We start from the raw sequence: 19,303 nt of genomic DNA, 5'->3' as shown, positions 1-19,303 counted from the left end.
ATCTCCAGCATATTTTTTGTAATTTTTTTATTTCTTTTAGATCACATTTTTAATATCATTTTATCTCCAACATTTTTTTATAATTTTTTATTTATTTTCGATCTCAATTTTTTTTTTGTTATTTTATCTCGAGCATATTTTTTTGTAATTTTTTTATTTGTTTTCGATCTCAATTTTTTTTTCGTTTGTTATCTCATTTTTAATATTATTTTATCTCCAACATATGTTTTGTAAATTTTTTATTTATTTTCGATCTCAGTTTTTTCTCTCGATTTTTATCACATTTTTTATATTATTTTATCTCCAGCATATTGCATATTATTTTTTTTCGATTTTTATCACATTTTTAATATTATTTTATCTCCAACATATTTTTTGTATTTTTTTATTTATTTTCGATCTCAGTTTTTTTCTTGATTTTTATCACATTTTTTATATTTTATATATAAAAGAAAGAAACGCTGGACAACTCTAAAAAACCCTAATGATATTTCTGTAATTAAATATTTTTAATATTTTTTTTTTTTACTAATTTCTAACTATAATTTTTAACAATTATCAAAATTGAAACTAAATCCTGAAGAATCCTATCTAACGGTTCTTTTGTAATTATTTATTTTTAATATTTGTTGTCTACTAATTTTTTACCTATAATTTTCAACAATTATCAATCTCCTATTTTTCGTCAATATATCTCAAATCCTAAGAGATAAAAATAGAATTTCGATTCGTTAAATCTTAATCTATATATGTGGATTATAAATCTATACTATATGTTCTTATTATGTATTAAACTGATTATTTTTTTCACTTTTAAAATAATATCTCGTGCATCGCACGGGGAAAAAATGCTAGTAGGATTAAAAATAACAATATTCCCATTTCTAATCTTTTGTTGAATATTTTAATCCAACTTTTTCCTGGAATTAATTAAAGTTGTCGTTACTCGCCCGACCCATCACATCCTTTTCGGTTCGGAGATAGTGGGTCCGACCCATAATGCCAACATTTCGCTAAACGGCCGTCAAATCAGTAACGTCGACTAACGGCTCATCCACAGTAGAGGGAACCCAAATAATTCAAAAACCGAAATCCCAAAAACTGCGTCGTCTGCTATTTAATCCAAAGCCGCCTCAGGGCTCCCAAATCCCGCCCTTCAAAATTCCTCTCCCCTTCGGCACAATCCGGCGAAATTCAGGTGAAGATTTCCCTCATTTGAAACCCTATTTTTTTCTTCTTCTCAGTAATCTAGGTTATGTTCTTATTTTGTGAATAATATTCAATTTTTGGGGATTTTTTTTTCTCCCCCCAATTTAAGCCAATCTCTATGTGCGCATCTTGTAAAGTTTACATTTTTGTTTGGTTATATGCAGAATTTGCGCACCGGGAAGATGGCCAAGGTTGCTGCAGCCGGTCAATTTCCCAAATCTAGTACTCTTAATTTTGGCGGTGCGGCCTCAGTAGGCGGCAGCACTTTGAAGCGGAAAACACCCACCGAGTTAAGGGTAATATTTACAGCCCTAGATCTTGCAATGTGGTTTTTTACATGCTTCGTTCTGTATTCGATGTTTAGTGTTAGTGGTGGTTGTGTGCTTTGGTGAACTGAGTGGAATTAAATTGACTTTGGCAATGAATTGCAGAGAAAAGGTTTAGAGAGGTGGTGTAATTCCATTAATTTGTTTTGTAAATGATTTGTTCAAATGAGATTAAATTGTAATACAATATAATAGGCAATGGAGGCTTCTTTTTCCGTTCGTGTTGTTTAATTGAATGAGAGTGAAAAGCAGCACCTACCTTCTAATTCTATTGTGTTGCATCTATTATAAATGTAACATACTAGATGTTTTCTTTACGTTATTTGATAGGGAGAACTACTGAAGCCAAAGAACTTAGTGGAGCTTGCAGACGAATCTCCATCCATTACTAGTTTTATGAGGTAGATCTTTCTTCCAATAATTTTCTTACATTGCTTCAAGATCTGTGATAAATTGTTTTGTTCCTTTAGGAATGCAGATGGAGCAGTTTCTAAGGCCAAGAAATTGGATTCATCAAAAGCACCACGATCCACACGGATCGATGATCATTATCCAATCACTAAAACAAGTAGGCTGCTTTCCAGAAAGGAAAATTCTAAGGTTATAAGACTTTCTTTTTACGTCTAATTTGGCAATGCATTCTCCTATATCACACACTGTATAAGTTTTACTAACTGTACCTCGTTATAAGGCTTACATGTTATAATTTGTATCTCGTTCTAAGACTATTAGATGATAACTTTCACTTTTTGATAGTGTGATGTAATGTACAATTGGCAGGAAAATGTTCCTAACAGGTGTGTTGGCAGTCTGAAGAGTTTCAGTATTCCGATGAATTTAAATGCCCAAAATCAAATGCAGAACTCATGGTATGGGTTATTACGAATGTATATTCTTGACCCCCTCTTCGCATTTGTGATTGAAATAATTTTCTGCATGACCTTGAAGTCAGGGTGACAGTGTTGCTTCAGAAGGTGGGAAAGACTCTTCAAATCCAATTAACACTTTTAAGAGCGTTCGGGAGTTATCACTGGGTGCTGAAAATTTAAATGGCTTCTCATATGTGGATATGGTATTCTTTTCCTATAACTCTTGTATTTGAAGATAAAAGGAGTATGTCGAGGTCTGGTAAAACAATCTTCTTTATCTACAGGGTAAAGCTTTGAAAGGACTGGTATCATGTGACCCACATGCTGCATCAGCTCTACTCCCTGAGTCTATTGATAAGACAGGAAAAAATATGGCAAAAAGCTTTTGTTCGGAACTTCATATACCTGGCCACAAGATTCCGCTAGATTTGACTCTAAAAACTAGCATGCGATTGACGTCTTCGTTCCCTGTGAATTGGTAAGTCCACCGCCACATTTCTGAATCCTGCAAATACTATCATCATCTAGATGATGTAAAGTCATGGACAAACCATAGGTCCATAGATAGTAAATGTAAAAGAGAAATACCATCTGTATAGTAGTATATCAGGGACTTGTGGTTCTAACCATGTACTTCATGTTGTTTGTATTCACTAATTATTGTTGGCATCGTATTCTGAACTGGTAGGGTCTTTTGCTGACTCTTATTTATCATCTGTGATATCTATCTATCCCTTGCAGTCACTGTGCAATAAGAATTTATTTTCTCATTCTTGGCAATTAAACCCAACAACACGTTCCATTGCTGTCCTTATTTTATCTTTAGTTAATATAAAAGTAGGTATGCGATTATGTTGGCATGTTTTTCTTGTATTTTCTCTCTCGTTACGATTCTAATCATTAAGCATGTATTATCTCATACTAATATGCTTCATCAATATACTTCATGGTTCTTGTAGGTTTCATCGACTTATAAATTGTGCCACCTTAAATGACATGGGACTATTTTCAAGTGGTTGTCAAAGTCAAAGTATGGCCTGCTCGCCAGAACCTACCTCCACTAGTGGTAATTTTCATTCTTGGGTGCACCCTCAATCTACTCTACCTCGTGAAGTTATATCAGCACTGACCTCTGCATCAGGAGGTATTCTGTTGAGAATCTTGTACCTTAATTCTTGTACCCTCAATCTATCTCCTTGTACCTCCTTATTAATATTGTTTCCTTTATTAAGGGCAAATGGACTTCCTAAGTAAACGGCAACAGGCATGGGAGGATTCATTTCGATGTCTTTACTACATGCTGCGGAAGAAAGTTAGTAAAATGTTTTATGGTAATGATCTTTTGCCATATAATATTTAAAATATCCATGAACCAACACAACTTCTCACAGATTTTATTCATAGAAGGAATGCTATGTTTTGACCATATTCATTGCTAGAGTTACACCAATCAGTGGTATGTTCTACTATATTCTGATCAAATTGCATTTGTACTTGGACCATCCGTCAGTGTTAGACTTTTAAATGTATATACTTGCAAGGCCAGTTCTACCCTCTGGTGGATAAGGTCATAGCTCTTACTTGAGCATGCGTATAGTACTAGCTGCTGCCGCAATTTATCCTCACCTTTACTATCTTCAAGGAAATTCCCATCTATGATATCATTATAGTCCAAGTTTGCTAGAGATCCATCTCTTGTTTGGGCTATGTACCCTCAGTTTCATTTCTGATGTGCCATCTTCTTATCTATCTCAAATCCCAGTACCTCAGTTTCTTAACATGATCCGTTGTAAATACCCACACACTATGGTTTTTGAAGCGGCATTAAGATTGGACATCACTCGAATTTTTTAGTTGACATATCATTGGCAGTATGGTATATTCTTAGGACATCCATACTAGGTCAAGTTCAGTTACACTTTTACTTTGATCTTTTGCAGTGTGTGGTGCGGAGTTTGTAGTTATGTTCATTGCATCTGATTCTCCAAAAGAAACTGAGTGCTCTTGCTACGCCTATGTATCTCAGTCAACGAGAAATTTGAGGTCACTCCTTAAAGAACATGTAAGTCTATTTTCTTCTTAAAAATGATAAGCCTGTAGAAATCTTATGTACTCATAAGCACATACCCAAGTTTGTCCATATTATTCGAATTACTTTTCTTGTAAATTGGTGGCTCTTCTGCTTCTTTGTGTGAGTATTACTTTGTTACTGACAAAATAAGATTATGCCATATTTGACTGCAGGACGTGTCTTTCTCGATGCCTCTTTGCCGCTCTAAAGTAGAAGAAGTTACAGCAGAAGACCTTGTTGAACTTTCTCAAATTGAAAAATACAATCTGGGGCAGGTTTGAATCCATTTTCTGTTAATTATATCTCTTGGAATGTCGGAGCAGAGGTCTAGGATAAACTATGTAGCATGTTAGGGATGATGTCTGCTTGGTATCCTTGATTTAGGGATCTATAACTGCTCCCTTGTTGGATTGATAGTAACTTCATAAATAAAAAATTGCTGTTTATAGAGAGCTATCAACAGAAGTGGCTGTTAATTTCCCATTCCGGTGAGGTATTGCTCTTGGCCATTCCAAAATATGCAAAATATAATTTTCACGATGCTACTATCCAAGGGGCCTTTTGCATAAAGAAAATGAAATAATTTAGTCAACTCCATTATTTGTATTGATGTTAAATTCTTCCTGGTATATAAGAGTTGTTGGTTACCTTTGATTCCATAAACTTATTAAGGTTGCAGCTAACCCATAATTGAACTGAATGATGCAGACTCGAGCTACGGAGTCCACGGTTGATGTTGATAAAACCCCACAATCTTTATTGATGTTTACTGGGAACAAGAATGTACATGCGTTGTATGATTTTCTGTTAAATTATAGGTTGGTATATGGTATTTGCTTGCTTCTGTAAATTTTATTTGCCGAGAAAAGTGCTTATAACATGCAATTTTAACATTTTTTATTTGATGTAGTAATTATCTCAAATTGATTTATTGTTTTGATTCCAGATCCCTTTTTGCATCTTTTACTGGTGGTGATGTTCCCATGCTGTATTCGCCAGTTCTTTTTGAAAATGCCACTCTTTCTGCTCCGGAGGTGAGCCCCCACTAATATGTGGTTTCTGTAAGGCACAGTTATTTATTATCAACAAAGCAATATGCATTAACTGTTCTTGATTAAACTAATTGGACATGTTGAATAACGGTTGTTTTAGTAAATTTTGTGGAATGAATATCATGTCACCACGAAGTCTAGAGATATTCTCCAATTTTATTCAGATCTTACTGGAATGGAAATATTGGTTAAATCAGTTTAAATCAATTGTCTAGCTATGGGTGTACCCTACCACCTTCATTTTAAGTAAAATTAATTGAAAAGGAATGTGTGAATGTGGGTTGACATAAGAATTCACATAAAATTATCCTTTGTGCCTTGACCTTTTATCATTACTTTTTTACATTATTCTCTTTTCCGAGTTACTTTTGCAAAATTCATTCTTATCACTAGCCAGCTCTTTTTCCATTGTGCAGGTGAAATGCAAACAGACGAAGAAGGTCGACTATACGGGTTCCCAGCTAATGGGATCTAATATTGATAATGAATCTAAAAGCAGATCATCTCCTGCCATGCACTATAGTATTGAAATTAGAGATACCTATATTCCGCCATGGATAGTTTGTGGCATTTGCAATTCTATGCGCTCTAATGGAGCTGATTTTGAAGCCAGGTATCCCAAATTCTCATTTTTGCCAAAACTCGAATCCTGCTGATAGATTATGTCTACTGCAATTTACGTAATAATCCTAAAACCGTCAAAATTGGTTCCTCGTAATATTAATCTCAACCTTTTGATTGCACAAAGCAAGATAAGAAGCTGAAATCACTGTTTAGAACTTGTTCAAATAATCAGTTTATTACACGATCTGATTATTTGGGGTGTCCTAGTGTCTGATTATCCGAGAGGTGTATTTTTTTTCTTACTTTTTTTTTTCTTTTTTTTTTCTTTCTAATTTTCGTTGAATTTTGTTTACAGATTTGTGACGAAGTCCTCTTCGATTGGCTTGAATATTGGTCTAGACACAACAAAGGTCAACCCTCTTCCGGTAGCCGATGCAGAGAAACTATTGGAAGAAAGTGGTTATTCTTTGGGCATTCCAAACACAACTCTTTCACTTCAAGGACATTCTGCCTATGTACGAGAATTGAAGTGTGGAGATAGCTCGTACACAGCTTTTCTATCGCCGGTTGAATAGATTAACGACGTTGTAACTTAAAATTTCCATGTCCTTTTTGGACTGACTTTCGCCTTTTGTAAGAAGTGTGTGATGTTCAATTCCAATTTTGATTTGTATTATAAGCTCTTCAGGCCTATACAATCTGCAAAAAATGGGAGGGGGAATTGTTTTTTGTAATCTTTTCGAATGCAGATAGGCGAGTAAGAGTTGGGAATTGATCTCTGTAAATACACTTGAAGTACTGTAAAAGATCAACAACAGCTCATTCATTTGATTTCTATTTTGAGCTCTGCCATTATTTAACGACTTCCGTTATATTTTATTTGATGTAAGCAACTTTTGTGCAGCTGGGATTTAGAACATCTGTCATGTTGAATTGAAAATAAATATAACAAGAAATTATTATTGAGATGGTAGACATAAATTATTAGCTTGAAAAAATGATACACAGGTGCTGCTGGATCAATACCTAGTCTTAAAGGCTGAAAATCGTGACGTACTTTTTTTGTTGTGTTACTAATTCGAAAATTTCTGCCGATTTAAATTCCGAAAAGCCCAGTTATTTAAAAAGAAAACTTACAATGATAGTATCGACATTAATAATATTATTCATATTGTAGGTGAATAACAAATCAATTTTTTTTGTTTTTTTTGTTTTTGGGGATTGAATTGAAAGTAGTCATTTACATTGAAAATATCGATTTTCTTTCCGAAAGTGTCAATTCTGATATAATCTGTTCGATTTCCACCACTACCAGAATAGATGCTAAATCCACAAAAACCTGGAACATCACTCCCAAGTGAACAAAAGAGGCAACTGAACGTGAAAGCTCTTCACTTATAAAAGAATAACACACTGTGTGCTCTAAGCCTCTAACGGATAATCCATCAACAATCTTTGTATATATACAGCAGAAAAACAAACTAAGAACCAAAAAAACCTCGACTAAATTTGAACAAAACCAAATGAGGATATAACGACCACAAGAATACTAAGTATTCCTTTTTTTGCCAATAAAACGCAATCCTACACGAAAACGAATACCTGCAATCCCACCATAACAAGGAAAACGTGAAACAAAGCGGAAACCTTTGATAAGTGACACACATATGTTAGTCCGTATTATTGACTTGCATGTTCGTACTGAATATACATCTCCACTGCCCCACACGAGGACCTCGGTCCAAAAGCAATAGTAGGCCTGCATTGTTGGCTGATAAACCGAACATGTACCTATCACATTATGTAATGTTTTTGTTAGTAGTTGCTTGAAGTTCTAAAGTATATCAGACAACGTATACACAGACATATATGATGGATACTACTTTATCAGGTCAATCAATAAAAGTTTGATAGATATATGCACTCACTTGCATCTGCGCGCTTTTCTTTTCCAGAAAACAAGGGGAACGAGCCACTGATCAGAAGAGGAGAAATATATTATTGATCATTACGAAATAGTACGCTCTTGGGATTAGTCAAACTGATAAAATATCTTTCGTGTCACATAATTAAGGAACAAATCCATACTTATAGAACATATGAGAAAATTAAGAAGGATACAAGATGGATGATAATAATATACATTGCAGAGATCGTTAAAATATGACGGGCAAACCATAAATGTTAGATGATAATGACCTTCAGACTTCATAAATGGTTCAAAGATAGGCATAGCAGTTTTTTTTCACTTATAAACATTATGAACTCCTTTTCCGGGAATCATTTTGTAATTTACAATTGCCATACTATGGTATTGTATAAGAAGAAAAATGATGAGAATTGACTTGAGGAAAGTGAAAAGATAAGAGCGGGCACACACACACACACACACACAAAAAAAAAAAAAAATTACATATGCTTGTAGTAGAGATAGCAATAAAGCATGCTCTCAAACAGAAGCAGCATAACATATAAATAGAGAACTTGATTCCGAGTTCCTTCCTACTATAATTTCAGCATGCACTAACGTGCAAAAAATCAGGCAGCGTTAAAGACAATCTTAGTAGGATAGTCTTAATTGGCTGGACTCTAGATTTTCACATTATCTGAAAGCCATATCTCGCATTAGCATTTAATATCTCCAATGCTAAACGTCTTAAATACAGAAAGGAACTCAGAATTAAACTGATTTCTACAATAAAGTTTACTGATTTTTTCGTGAGCAATTTTAGAAGGTCTCTGGCTTAGTAATTGCTAACTGACACTAGGACAAACAAACACTGACTATGCTATTTTTATTCATCCTCCAATTAAAATAAATTTGTGACACGTAAAACAAGAATTGACCGTTGCACCGATTACAGTCCGGCGAGGATAACTAATATCTTGTGCCTGAGGCTTTGTTGTCTTCTGGGGTCTAGGCAAGATTGGACCAACAAACCTCGAATATCAATCATATTACCTAGAAACTTACCTATTTAATCAATCATGTAATACATATGCTAAAATTTAGAGCTGCGATATGGAAGCACAAAGGAATTAAACAAAATTAACATTTTCTGCACCAAACAGAAATAATTTTAGTATCACCGTTACCTTGAATATCGACATGAAGGAAAATTTTGCAACCACCGACGGACTCCTTACGGGCATTCTCCTTGGCAGAGACATATCTCTATAGAAGTTCTGAGCTATCTCCTTCAACAGTACAACCTGTGCTTTGTCAGTCCCAATAGAAATAATGGCTTGCCTCATCGATTCTCTATCAGCCTCAAGAGCATGAAGCCTTGCATATAGCTTCTGGATCTCTATGTCTTTATCATCAGAATGATTAAGTGACTCCATTGGGGCGTCGAGACATTCATCACCACCAACTCCAACAGAAACCTTGGAACCCATAAGACCATTAATAGAAGTTGCCTGATAAACAGAGTCGATTGTGTACACCCTGTCACCCAAGTCCTCTTCAACTTCCGATGCATTATCCACCTTCCTCGAATTAGAATTCTCCTCAAGATAGGAAAATTGCGTTTTCTTAAAACTGGTTCCATACTTGGGAGAATCTCTGGCAAGATCCGGGCCCATTGCATGAATTGAATTCGTGCTGTCGGTAGAATACTTCCTAATGTGATTCGTCAGTCTTGGAGACTGACCCACTATTACCTTTTCAAGCACGTTTTTCGCACTAATGAATTCACCTTCAGACTGGATTGCCCTCGGACTTCTCTCCAATTTATTGATTCGATCCTCCAAATCCTTCAACTGATCCCGAGGATGTGGAGTTTCCCCATACGTATATTTCTCCATATCATGAATTTCATCATCTCCATCTGGATAAGCCTGTGAATCGTTCGAATTGCACTTTAAAGGAGGGTAAATTTCATAAGGAGGAAACTCAATCTGCCCTTCCGGGTACTCAATCATGCTAGTGTTCCGGCTCAAAGTACCCCTGTCTCCATCTGCTTCCGGCCCTGTCAGCCCATAACTCATCATCCTGTGTTTATACGCGTTCACCTCACACATAAGTGACTGTATGGTCTGCTCCCTCTTGTACAACAAATCCTCCAATCGCAGAATCTCCTGCTGGTCGTGCGCCATTTTATCCTCCGCAAACCTCTTAAACTGCCTCGCTTCCATCTGAACCTCCGCCTTGTCCCTCTGCAATCTACGAATCATGGACAGTGTTTCGTTGGCAGCTGACGAGGCGGCATTTCTCTCTTCCTCCAGCTCGGACATGAGGTCCTGAATTTTACTCTGCTGATTGGTGACCATTTCACGAAGCACGTTACATTCATTTCCTATCTCTACACGTGCATTTTGTGGCACGATGAAACCTGGGATTGTGAATTGATTTTTTTCTTCCTCAAACTCGTCGTACTTACGCTTCACAGACCTAAGACAAGCACTTGAAAGAGACCTCTTCATCATTGAAGAGCTGCTGCAATATTCGCAGTCGCAGTCGCAGCATTTTATCAGGCTGGTGGACGGGGTCGAATTATCAGACTCCATTACAACAGAACCTCAAACACACCAAACTACAAGCATGCTCAAGAATTAATCTTTAAAAAATTAAAATCCACAAACACCAAAAGCTCCAATCAATACCTCCCGCGGTTACACACTGATAAAATTTCACTTCAGATTATACATACATTTCCTGTTCTTTTTTCTCAACCTCAGAGAACCAAATAGAACTTACGCTTTCGGATCAAATCACAATCTCCAAAACTTACCTACAAAATGTTAAATAAAAAAAATCATAAAATTCAACACTTTACAGTAGCTTTCGAATTTTTTCGCGCACAGATAGATTTAAATATCTCGTGTATGAAGACTGTGCATGGTGATTTTGTACCTTGCAGCTTGATAATGAAAAAGAAGGCCATAAACCGGAGCTGAAATTTTCCCGGGAAAGTATTTCCCCATCGTGATTTCTGATCCAGGAAACAAAAAAAAAAAAATAGGAGTTCGTTCTTCTTCGCTACTAATTCTGATCTGAACGAGGAAACGGTTTTCCTGGAGAGGAAAAAAAAAATGGCGATTGAGGTGGAATTAAAAAAAAAATGGAAATTATTAATGAACAATCAATCAGTGCCCGTGGAAATTGGAGGGAGGAATTTGAAACCCTAGAAAAATTGGGCGTTGTTTTTGTCTGTTTTCGGTATTTTGTTTCTCTAGTTAATTCGATTTGTGCTTCGTTTTTCGTGAAATTCTGTAGAGAGAGAGAGATAGAGAGAGAGAGAGATGGAAGAGAGAGAAAGAGAGAGGAGGATTATCAGTTGTGATGAAAAACTCAAAGCTGGGAGACAAAAGGGGTATATTTGGAATGGCGGGCTGGTCAGAAGAGCCACCTCTCTAAATAAATATAAATAAATAAACAAATACATGATCAAAAAAACAATTAAATTACAATTAAAAACTTAAATAAAGTGGTCCCCACGTGGGAGCTTTCGAACACATAATATCACTCCATATCCTCTACCATTATGCCCATTATGCCCCGAGGGCAAAACTTCATTTGTGTTGCATCATCGAACAATTTCCTATATGTTACATCCGATGAAATATATATTGAGTAATTTTTCATCTTATTTTATTTTACATATGGTTGATGTTTGAAGATATGTATCGATCTATGTACGTTTATGGCAAGATATCCAGTCAAATTTATTGTGTAATATAGAACGACCTATAACATAGGGGTAACAAACACATCATTAAAAGAAAAATATTTGAATAAAAACATTTATGTTAATAGTTAGATTTGTTACTGCAGTGAAATCATATTTGAAGGAGAGATAAATCTTTAATTTTTTTTCTCTAATTTTTTTTGGATATTAAATTTTTATTTTTATTATTAAATTAAATTTTATTTTGGGACAAAACATAGCTGACTTTCAAGTGATTTGGGATACTAGTTCAAACATGAAGTTTGATGCTTACATTTTGCTACTAGCACATATTAAAACCAACTAACAATTTGCCCAAATGACATTGTCTAATCTCAATATACAAGATACCTAAGTTAAGAGAATCTTGAAAAATATTAATATCAAAGATAATTGTCATTATTGTCATTAATTTGGCCTCAAGATAATTTGATAATTCAGTCTGAATGAAATTTTATATATACTTCATATGTCACATATTATTTGTCACTTTACAACTTTAATGTAAAATTAATTGCACTATTTCCAATTTTACCCTTCATTATTTTTAATTAATTACCTGAAAAATAATCAAGCAAAGAATATTGTTAGTAATTTTTAATATGTGCGCAACCGAAAAAAACTGACGTATAAAATGAGTAGGATGGAGTAGTTTGTTAACCCATTCACGCTATATTGAAAGAAACATATACATCACATTCATTCACACTTCCAATTACATTAATTAATTATATTTGTGTACTAAACCACAATTAAAGAATGTAAATTAGCTTTTTTAAAGTTCAAATTAATAAATAATAATTTTTGACCAATTCAATATCCTCTTTGTTCCCTTCAACAACAAGCTGCTGAAAATCATTATTATATTTAACCAAATTCATGATTGACATTAGCAAGAAAACTAATCCTACTTATAATTTAATATTAGCTTCATACATTTGATGGAATATTCCATCTTACTTTCATTCTTATGATTTTTTCATTCAAAATTATAAATTAAAAGAAGAAAATAAACCCTCTAATGTATGATTATTATTTTCTCAAAATTGTATCTATATATATCTTCAATATTTTCGGATGCAGCAAACGAGTGAACTCGATCGTTTATCTCGATCCAACGTAACTAAACCCCGTTTCTTTCGTCACACCGTTTTCATCCATCGTCTTCCTCACACTCTTTACATCAATCCACATACCTCTAGACGCAAAAATATTCGAAAGCAATACATACGCCCCGCTGTCACTCGGATCACAAGTAACCGCCATGTCAGCAGCGTATCGTGCCAGCTCAACATCGCCCTTATCTCTACACGCGCTAAGCAAGCTCTTCCACACCAAAGCATTCGGCTCGAACGGCATATTTTCGATAAACGATCTCGCTTCTTCCAATTCACCGGCCCGGCCCAATAGAGAAACCATGCATGCGTAGTGCTCCGGGCCGGGCCCCACTCCAAATTCAATCATGGACTCGAAATAACGAAACCCTTCTCTCACAAGACCACCATTTGCACATGCAGAGAGAACTCCGACAAACGTGACGTAATCTGGTCTTATTACGCGCTCGGATTTCATTTGCTCGAATAATTCGAGGGCTTTATTCGCGTCTCCGTTATGCGCGTGCGTTGATATAATCGAATTCCAGCACGCGATATCTCTTATAACGGCACGATTAAATAATAACTCCGCCGCGTCTACAACCCCGCATTTCGCGTACATATCCATCAACGCATTCGTGACAAACGGATCGATTTCTACGAGGCCTGTCTTTAGGGTTTGGCAGTGAAATTGGAGACCGTGTAACAAACTTGCCGTATTACTACAACCCATGATTACGGCAACGAATGTGAACCCGTTTGGTCGTTCTCCAACACGCAGCAACTCTAAGAACAGCCTAAGAGCATCCTCGTTTTCCGACCCGAGAAGCGCATACCCGAACAACATCGAATTCCAGACAACAATGTCTTTACCGTCGATTTCTTCAAATACAAGTCTTGCACTTTCCATAAACGAACACTTTGAGTAACCATCGATTAGGGCACTTCCACAGTAGCTATCCGAACAAAACCCGTATTTTATCACGAGAGAGTGAAATATAAGGGTACTTTGAGAAGCCGACACACCAAGAAGGCTGACGAACGTTAGTCGACTCGGTGGGATTAAATTATCCCTCATTTGGTTGAAAAGATCAATTGCCTCACACAAATTCCCGTTTCTCGAGTATGCTTCGATCATCGTATTGTAAGAGATTATGGTGTCACATTTTCCAGCAGCAATAAATATTTTCTTGGCATCAGTCGAGAAATCACACTTACAATACATGTCGATTAAGCTATTTGCAACGAAGTCGTTGTATTCGAGATTGACTTTGATGGTGTAAGCATGGACCTGCTTACCGAGATTTAGATCCCCAACACAACCACAGGAAGTTAGGACACTCGTGCAAGAAAATCCGTCTGCCTTCATCTCTAATCTGTTCATACTCTTGTACAGATTCATCGCTTCGTAATCGAGCCCACTCTGCATGTAACAAGAAATCATCGTTGCCCAAGAAACAGAATTCTTAACAAGCATATGTTCGAAGATTCTGAGCCCCGATTCCGGTTTTCCGCACTTGGAATAGAAATCTATAAGCGTGTTGCTCACTGATACATCCATGTGGGCACCAGTTCTTCTCAGGGCAAAAGCATGAACTTGTTTTCCGACTTTGAGCAGCTCAAGCGTCGAACATGCTCTCAACACATTGGAAAGTGCGTACTTATCGGGGAGAATATCATACTCCACCATTTCCTTAAACATATTCAGCGATACATCACCTCTTCCATTTATCGAAAATCCCGTGATAATTGCAGTCCATGCCACCACATTTTTCACTCCCAACTCGTCAAAAACAGATCTCGCTGCGTCCAAATCAGTAGTTTTGGCATAGAAATCGATAAGAGAACTGCCCACGTGGGAATTTTGATCGCAACCAAATTTAATCACAAGACTATGCAAATGCAGACCGTCTACGGTACTAGCTAGCCGAGTACACGATTGAATGACAGTAGACAAAATAAATTCATTCGGATAGCCATTGCCACTTTCTCTAAACTCCCTAAACGAAGTCAAGGCTTCTGCGTTATAACCATTTTGATTATACCCCGAAATCATCGAAGACCAAGAAATTAAGTTTCTCTCGGGCATTCCATCAAACAGGTAAGCTGCACTCTGTAAATCACCCTCCCTTGAGTACGCCGTGATAAGAATGTTACCGAGGAAAATGTTTGATGCGAGCCCTGATGAAATAATCTGGCCATGAACTGTTTTGTAGTAAAGAACGTTATCGATAATATTTTCCGGCGGCGAAAGTAGGAGCTTGCCCAAATATTGCCTGTGCTTTTGCCTGTTGTGGGCAGCGACTGGACTACCGGAGTTTTCTGATTGGAGGAGTTGCGACGGTGGCCGAGAAAAGTTTCTGTGAAACGGTGTCTTGGAAATGGCGGCACCAGCGTATGATTTTCTCGGCAAAATGATGAAGAGCAAATTGTAGCTTCTGGTACAAAGTGTTCCCATTTGCATGTTTACAAATGTTTACTGTCATTCATTTCAGATCCTTAAATTCAACAACAAGCAGAGTATATATATTTAACTTCCCATGTGTATACATATTTATTTATATTTAATTGAATTAAAAAAAATTAAATAAGAAGCTGCAAGTGAAAGTTCAGATAAGAGAGAGAGAGTCACAAGATATTACAGTCATCATATGATATTTCTCATTGAACATCGAAATCAATAATTACCGAAATCAAGATAAAGAAACGGCACCCGACGAAAAATCGCCAACTCCAGTGGTGAAGAAATTTAAATAAAAATTTACACACGGAAAAAGAAAAGTTACAGAGATTAATGGAGTTTGGTTGACACACTTAAACAAGACAGAATTACAGCAAAGAAGAAAAGAAAATCTACAGACAAGTGAAGCGCAATTAGAAGAAACTGTTGTATTGACTAGTGAGAGAGTCCCTGAGATTGGAGTACAGGTTGAAAAGCGAGTACTGTCGAAGATTCTGAACCTCGTACCAGGAATTGAAAACCGATTCGTGCTTATCCGTGCCAGAAAACGCCAGCTGTATCCCGATGCTGCAGTCCACATTCCCACCTCGGTTTTTGCAGTTGTTGACTCTGATGGCACAGTCTTGATTGTTGAGGCATACGAAGCTTGAGTTGCGCGAGCACGAAGCACATCCGTCTCTTTTCCAGTACAAGTTTTGAAGCCTCCCCTTCTTGAATTCTTGAACCTTGAATCAAAAAAATTATAAAATAAAAAAAATCATTTTTAATTATGGGAATGGATTCGACTCGAGGTGGGCATTAATGATGTGGCAAGTGCCGACTTTCTTACCAGAGTAAAACTGGTGACGATGTACGTGCTGTTTGCAACAAAAGCAGGCATGGATCTTGCGGCGTATTTTCGACCAGCGAATGCCACCATATAACCTCCTACGGAATCCTGTAATGGTATAGAAAAAGTTGGAAGAGGTTAAGAAATATAGATCAAAACATTCTTAATAAAAAACATTGTGAGAACGGAGAACAAAGTTTTTATCCTAGTTTTATTTGAACTGCTTGAAGTTGTGAAGATAATGTACATGCATATAAATGCAATTTTCTTACAGAACAGCTTTTTCAGTGCTTAGCTATGCCAATTCTTCTCATGAATTTACATGTAATATAAGATTCCCAGAATTCACATGATTAACAATGGTAATGACTTGCTCGTTCAACCGTCTATTTCAGGATTGAAAACCACACGAAAAAGTCATTGAAATTTGGTGCAACCTTAAGTTCGAAACTTCATCCTCACTTTGTCATAGAGATAAATCAATAATTATTGGCTAAAGCTTATGTTAATCATAGACCCCATACGAAAACATGCCGACTAAATCAATCCAACAATTTATATAACATGCCGACTGAAACATTACCCTGGTTTTACTCAGTGTCCGGGCCATATAGATGGCTAAATTTTGCTTAAAACGAAGGTTTCTTTAGTTATAACTTCACAAAGCTTCACCTAATATGTCATTATGTCTCTTAGTAGAAGTGCGAAGGTGTATGTAATAAGATGTCGAAGATGCCAATGTAGTTAGATGTAAACCCTTGGGCCATTTCTTAATCGTAGTATAGTCGGTAAGTCCGACACAGAATATTCCCTTCCTTGGCTAAACCATCTGCAGTCTTTTGTTGCCCAAATTGCTATTATTCAGCGAAGATTTTCAACAATTTTTACCATGTAGAAATAACTACACTTGTAATCAAACTTCACTTTGTAAGGGAAATGAAATAACTACACCTGTAACTAAACTCTTCTCCGTAAAGAATTATGTTCGACTTCAAACGAAAAATCCCCGTTTCTCCAAACACTAGCCCAAGCTAAGGACATATGCAAGTCCAAAAGTAAATAAACAAATCCCTTGCACTTGTTTGGAGCGAGGGATTTGCCAAGGAATTTCAAATCGACACCCCTCATTTTTAGTTGTTTTTGGAGCAATTGGGGTGGATTTCGAATGACTCGAAATTGGAGTAATTTCAAATCCTTACCCAAATCAACTCCTTCTATTCAAATGGACGCAAATATCAATTTCTATCGGAAAATCGTATACCATACGTTTCAACACAGTTAGGGAAAAACCACAAATTGCTACTTTTAATTTTTTCTTTTAAAAGGTAATAATTTGAGCGCATAAGCATCAGACGACGGTCAATTGATTATCTAAGTGCAATAGTATAAAAAAGGGAAACAGTACCGGTTGGAAGGTGGAGGTGTTGATGGTGAGGAGGGAGATCTCGTCGACTTTGGGGCGGAAAACGGCGACCTGAGAGCTTCCGGTGAGAGAGAGGCGGCTGTCGCACGGCGAAAGCTGAGTTCCGTTGAAGGAGAAGGCCCTTGTCTGCGCGAACGCCACCCCGAATGTGAAACCGTCGGATCTCTGCACGGAGGCGTCTCCGCACGGAGAGAAGACGTTGTTTGTGTTCTTAGATTCTCCTGAAGAAATTATGCTCAGTAGAGCTACTAGAGCTATCAATGGCCGGTGAATCGCCATTGTTGGAGTTGAAGAAGTTCAAAAAGAAGAAGAAGATGGCTTAGCTGTGATTTTGCTGGGCAGATTCTTCTGCTGTTGGACTGGGGGACTTGGTTGTGAATGACAAAATTGCCCCTCAACTATGTATAATTAACAACTTTGCCCATCAAAATATGGAAATTATACACTTTCCCACATAAACTAAGAAAATAGTCAAAATATAACCTCTTCTAACTTTTATCCCTTGTTCTTAATATTTTTAACTGGAATGCTAAATCTCACATTAATGTTATCAAATCATGCACACAACTGAAAATATTTTTCTCTCTAAAATCTTCTCTTCTCCTTTCCAACGCTTTTTTTTTTCGCTATTTTTTTCACAAACACACACTAAAAACGTCCCTAGTATTTCAAGCTCGAATTTGAAAAAATCTCCACGTGTTCAAACTAAAATAAAGTTGAAATTTGAGGAAAAATTCGAATCGATATGAATTTGAATAATTAAAAAGGCATAATGAAATTGAATAAATACTAAATAACTGAACTCTTTTTTTATAATTATTTACGTGAAAAATTAACGAATTTTGAGTGACTTAGATAAAATTATCAAAGAGAGAAGTTAGAGAGATTTTTTTTTTTAATTATGTGTGAAGTTTAGTAAATTTTAGTATAGGATTTAACACGCTAATCAGTTTAAAATGAAATTAATTTTGAATAACAAGTTGATTTTCTACTTTCATTTTACTTTGTTCAAAAGATAAATTTTACTATGTATGCTTGTTGGGCCACTGGCCCAATAGCCACCGATGTATATAATGTATTTGAAAATTTAGTCGATTGAATTGTAAACAATATAAGTGTATCAGGTTTTATAGATGCTAGACTCCGTGAAATACAGTGAAATGGTCATACACCATTGATCTCTACTAGAATGTAAATGAGCTCGACAAAAGCTCGAGCTCGAGCTGAAGCCCATTTTTAATTATTCATGAGCTCATAAGCAGGCTCGTGAGCTTTATATATTATATATATTTTTTCTTAAAAAACCAAATATATATATATATATATATATATATATATATATATAATTTTATTGATATATATTTGTTATTTGTAAATATAAGTTATCTTTAATTTACAATTAATGCGATCGACATATTTAATCTTAAATAAATCTATTCATACTTAAATTATAGGAACATCCATTTTGATCTTAAAGTAATGCTGCCTAGATCGTGCAGTGCAAGATTGACAGATAGCGTTGAACAAGAGAGTTTAATTAAATATATAGCTACAACATTTATTTCTTTCATATTTTATTATTATTTAAATAAATATAAAAGCGTAAAGGGCATCTCCTAACCGTTGACAATTTATATTATTTTTTGTTCACCGGCCAATACTTTATTCATTTCTTTTATTTAATTTCCTTTAATTTTAGAAAACATTTTTTTTATAATGAAGGAACCTACAACAAA

General features: G+C 35.9%; 4 protein-coding genes across 4 annotated transcripts; 1 reads left to right on the top strand and 3 right to left on the bottom strand.

Annotated features, from left to right (window-relative positions):
* Positions 1 to 1,058: 1,058 nt before the first annotated feature.
* LOC105949975 (downstream neighbor of Son) lies at positions 1,059 to 6,951 on the top strand. Its single transcript, XM_012973290.2, has 15 exons — positions 1,059 to 1,198; positions 1,374 to 1,505; positions 1,866 to 1,936; positions 2,006 to 2,135; positions 2,316 to 2,404; positions 2,484 to 2,607; positions 2,689 to 2,882; positions 3,364 to 3,548; positions 3,637 to 3,735; positions 4,345 to 4,466; positions 4,649 to 4,750; positions 5,184 to 5,293; positions 5,422 to 5,509; positions 5,944 to 6,140; positions 6,447 to 6,951. The coding sequence occupies exons 2-15, from the start codon at positions 1,392 to 1,394 to the stop codon at positions 6,664 to 6,666; spliced, it is 1,845 nt and encodes a 614-aa protein (XP_012828744.2). The 5' UTR covers positions 1,059 to 1,198; positions 1,374 to 1,391; the 3' UTR covers positions 6,667 to 6,951.
* Positions 6,952 to 7,466: 515 nt separating this feature from the next.
* Positions 7,467 to 11,465, bottom strand: LOC105950001 (myosin-binding protein 7). The gene is made up of 4 exons (XM_012973319.2): positions 10,947 to 11,465; positions 9,188 to 10,824; positions 8,020 to 8,066; positions 7,467 to 7,882 (listed from the first exon to the last, which is right to left on the bottom strand). The coding sequence occupies exons 2-4, from the start codon at positions 10,598 to 10,600 to the stop codon at positions 7,762 to 7,764; spliced, it is 1,581 nt and encodes a 526-aa protein (XP_012828773.1). The 5' UTR covers positions 10,601 to 10,824; positions 10,947 to 11,465; the 3' UTR covers positions 7,467 to 7,761.
* A 1,143-nt stretch (positions 11,466 to 12,608) lies between these two features.
* Positions 12,609 to 15,341, bottom strand: LOC105949893 (Tetratricopeptide repeat (TPR)-like superfamily protein). Its single transcript, XM_012973198.2, has one exon. The coding sequence runs from the start codon at positions 15,316 to 15,318 to the stop codon at positions 12,865 to 12,867; it is 2,454 nt and encodes an 817-aa protein (XP_012828652.2). The 5' UTR covers positions 15,319 to 15,341; the 3' UTR covers positions 12,609 to 12,864.
* Positions 15,342 to 15,492: 151 nt separating this feature from the next.
* Positions 15,493 to 17,938, bottom strand: LOC105949991 (Expp1 protein). The gene is made up of 3 exons (XM_012973308.2): positions 17,550 to 17,938; positions 16,145 to 16,252; positions 15,493 to 16,040 (listed from the first exon to the last, which is right to left on the bottom strand). The coding sequence occupies exons 1-3, from the start codon at positions 17,844 to 17,846 to the stop codon at positions 15,729 to 15,731; spliced, it is 717 nt and encodes a 238-aa protein (XP_012828762.1). The 5' UTR covers positions 17,847 to 17,938; the 3' UTR covers positions 15,493 to 15,728.
* Positions 17,939 to 19,303: the final 1,365 nt, after the last annotated feature.

Source organism: Erythranthe guttata, chromosome 10 (genome assembly GCF_056151865.1).
Source record: "Erythranthe guttata isolate IM_541 chromosome 10, IM_541, whole genome shotgun sequence".
Taxonomy (NCBI): domain Eukaryota; kingdom Viridiplantae; phylum Streptophyta; class Magnoliopsida; order Lamiales; family Phrymaceae; genus Erythranthe; species Erythranthe guttata.
This window is presented reverse-complemented; position numbering and strand designations above follow the sequence as displayed.

What these genes read in the sequence shown, in the direction of transcription:
- LOC105949975 (XM_012973290.2), top strand. Translation starts at nt 1,392, where the DNA reads ATGGCCAAGGTTGCTGCAGCCGGTCAATTTCCCAAATCTAGTACTCTT. An exon ending in ACTGACCTCTGCATCAGGAG is followed by an intron (nt 3,549 to 3,636) that starts GTATTCTGTTGA and finishes TCCTTTATTAAG; the next exon opens with GGCAAATGGACTTCCTAAGT. An exon ending in CCACTCTTTCTGCTCCGGAG is followed by an intron (nt 5,510 to 5,943) that starts GTGAGCCCCCAC and finishes TCCATTGTGCAG; the next exon opens with GTGAAATGCAAACAGACGAA.
- LOC105950001 (XM_012973319.2), bottom strand. Translation starts at nt 10,600, where the DNA reads ATGGAGTCTGATAATTCGACCCCGTCCACCAGCCTGATAAAATGCTGC. An exon ending in CCTTCATGTCGATATTCAAG is followed by an intron (nt 8,067 to 9,187) that starts GTAACGGTGATA and finishes TCTTCTGATCAG; the next exon opens with TGGCTCGTTCCCCTTGTTTT. An exon ending in AGAAAAGCGCGCAGATGCAA is followed by an intron (nt 7,883 to 8,019) that starts GTGAGTGCATAT and finishes ATAATGTGATAG; the next exon opens with GTACATGTTCGGTTTATCAG.
- LOC105949893 (XM_012973198.2), bottom strand. Translation starts at nt 15,318, where the DNA reads ATGCAAATGGGAACACTTTGTACCAGAAGCTACAATTTGCTCTTCATC.
- LOC105949991 (XM_012973308.2), bottom strand. Translation starts at nt 17,846, where the DNA reads ATGGCGATTCACCGGCCATTGATAGCTCTAGTAGCTCTACTGAGCATA. An exon ending in ACACCTCCACCTTCCAACCG is followed by an intron (nt 16,253 to 17,549) that starts GTACTGTTTCCC and finishes ATACCATTACAG; the next exon opens with GATTCCGTAGGAGGTTATAT. An exon ending in TCGTCACCAGTTTTACTCTG is followed by an intron (nt 16,041 to 16,144) that starts GTAAGAAAGTCG and finishes TTTTGATTCAAG; the next exon opens with GTTCAAGAATTCAAGAAGGG.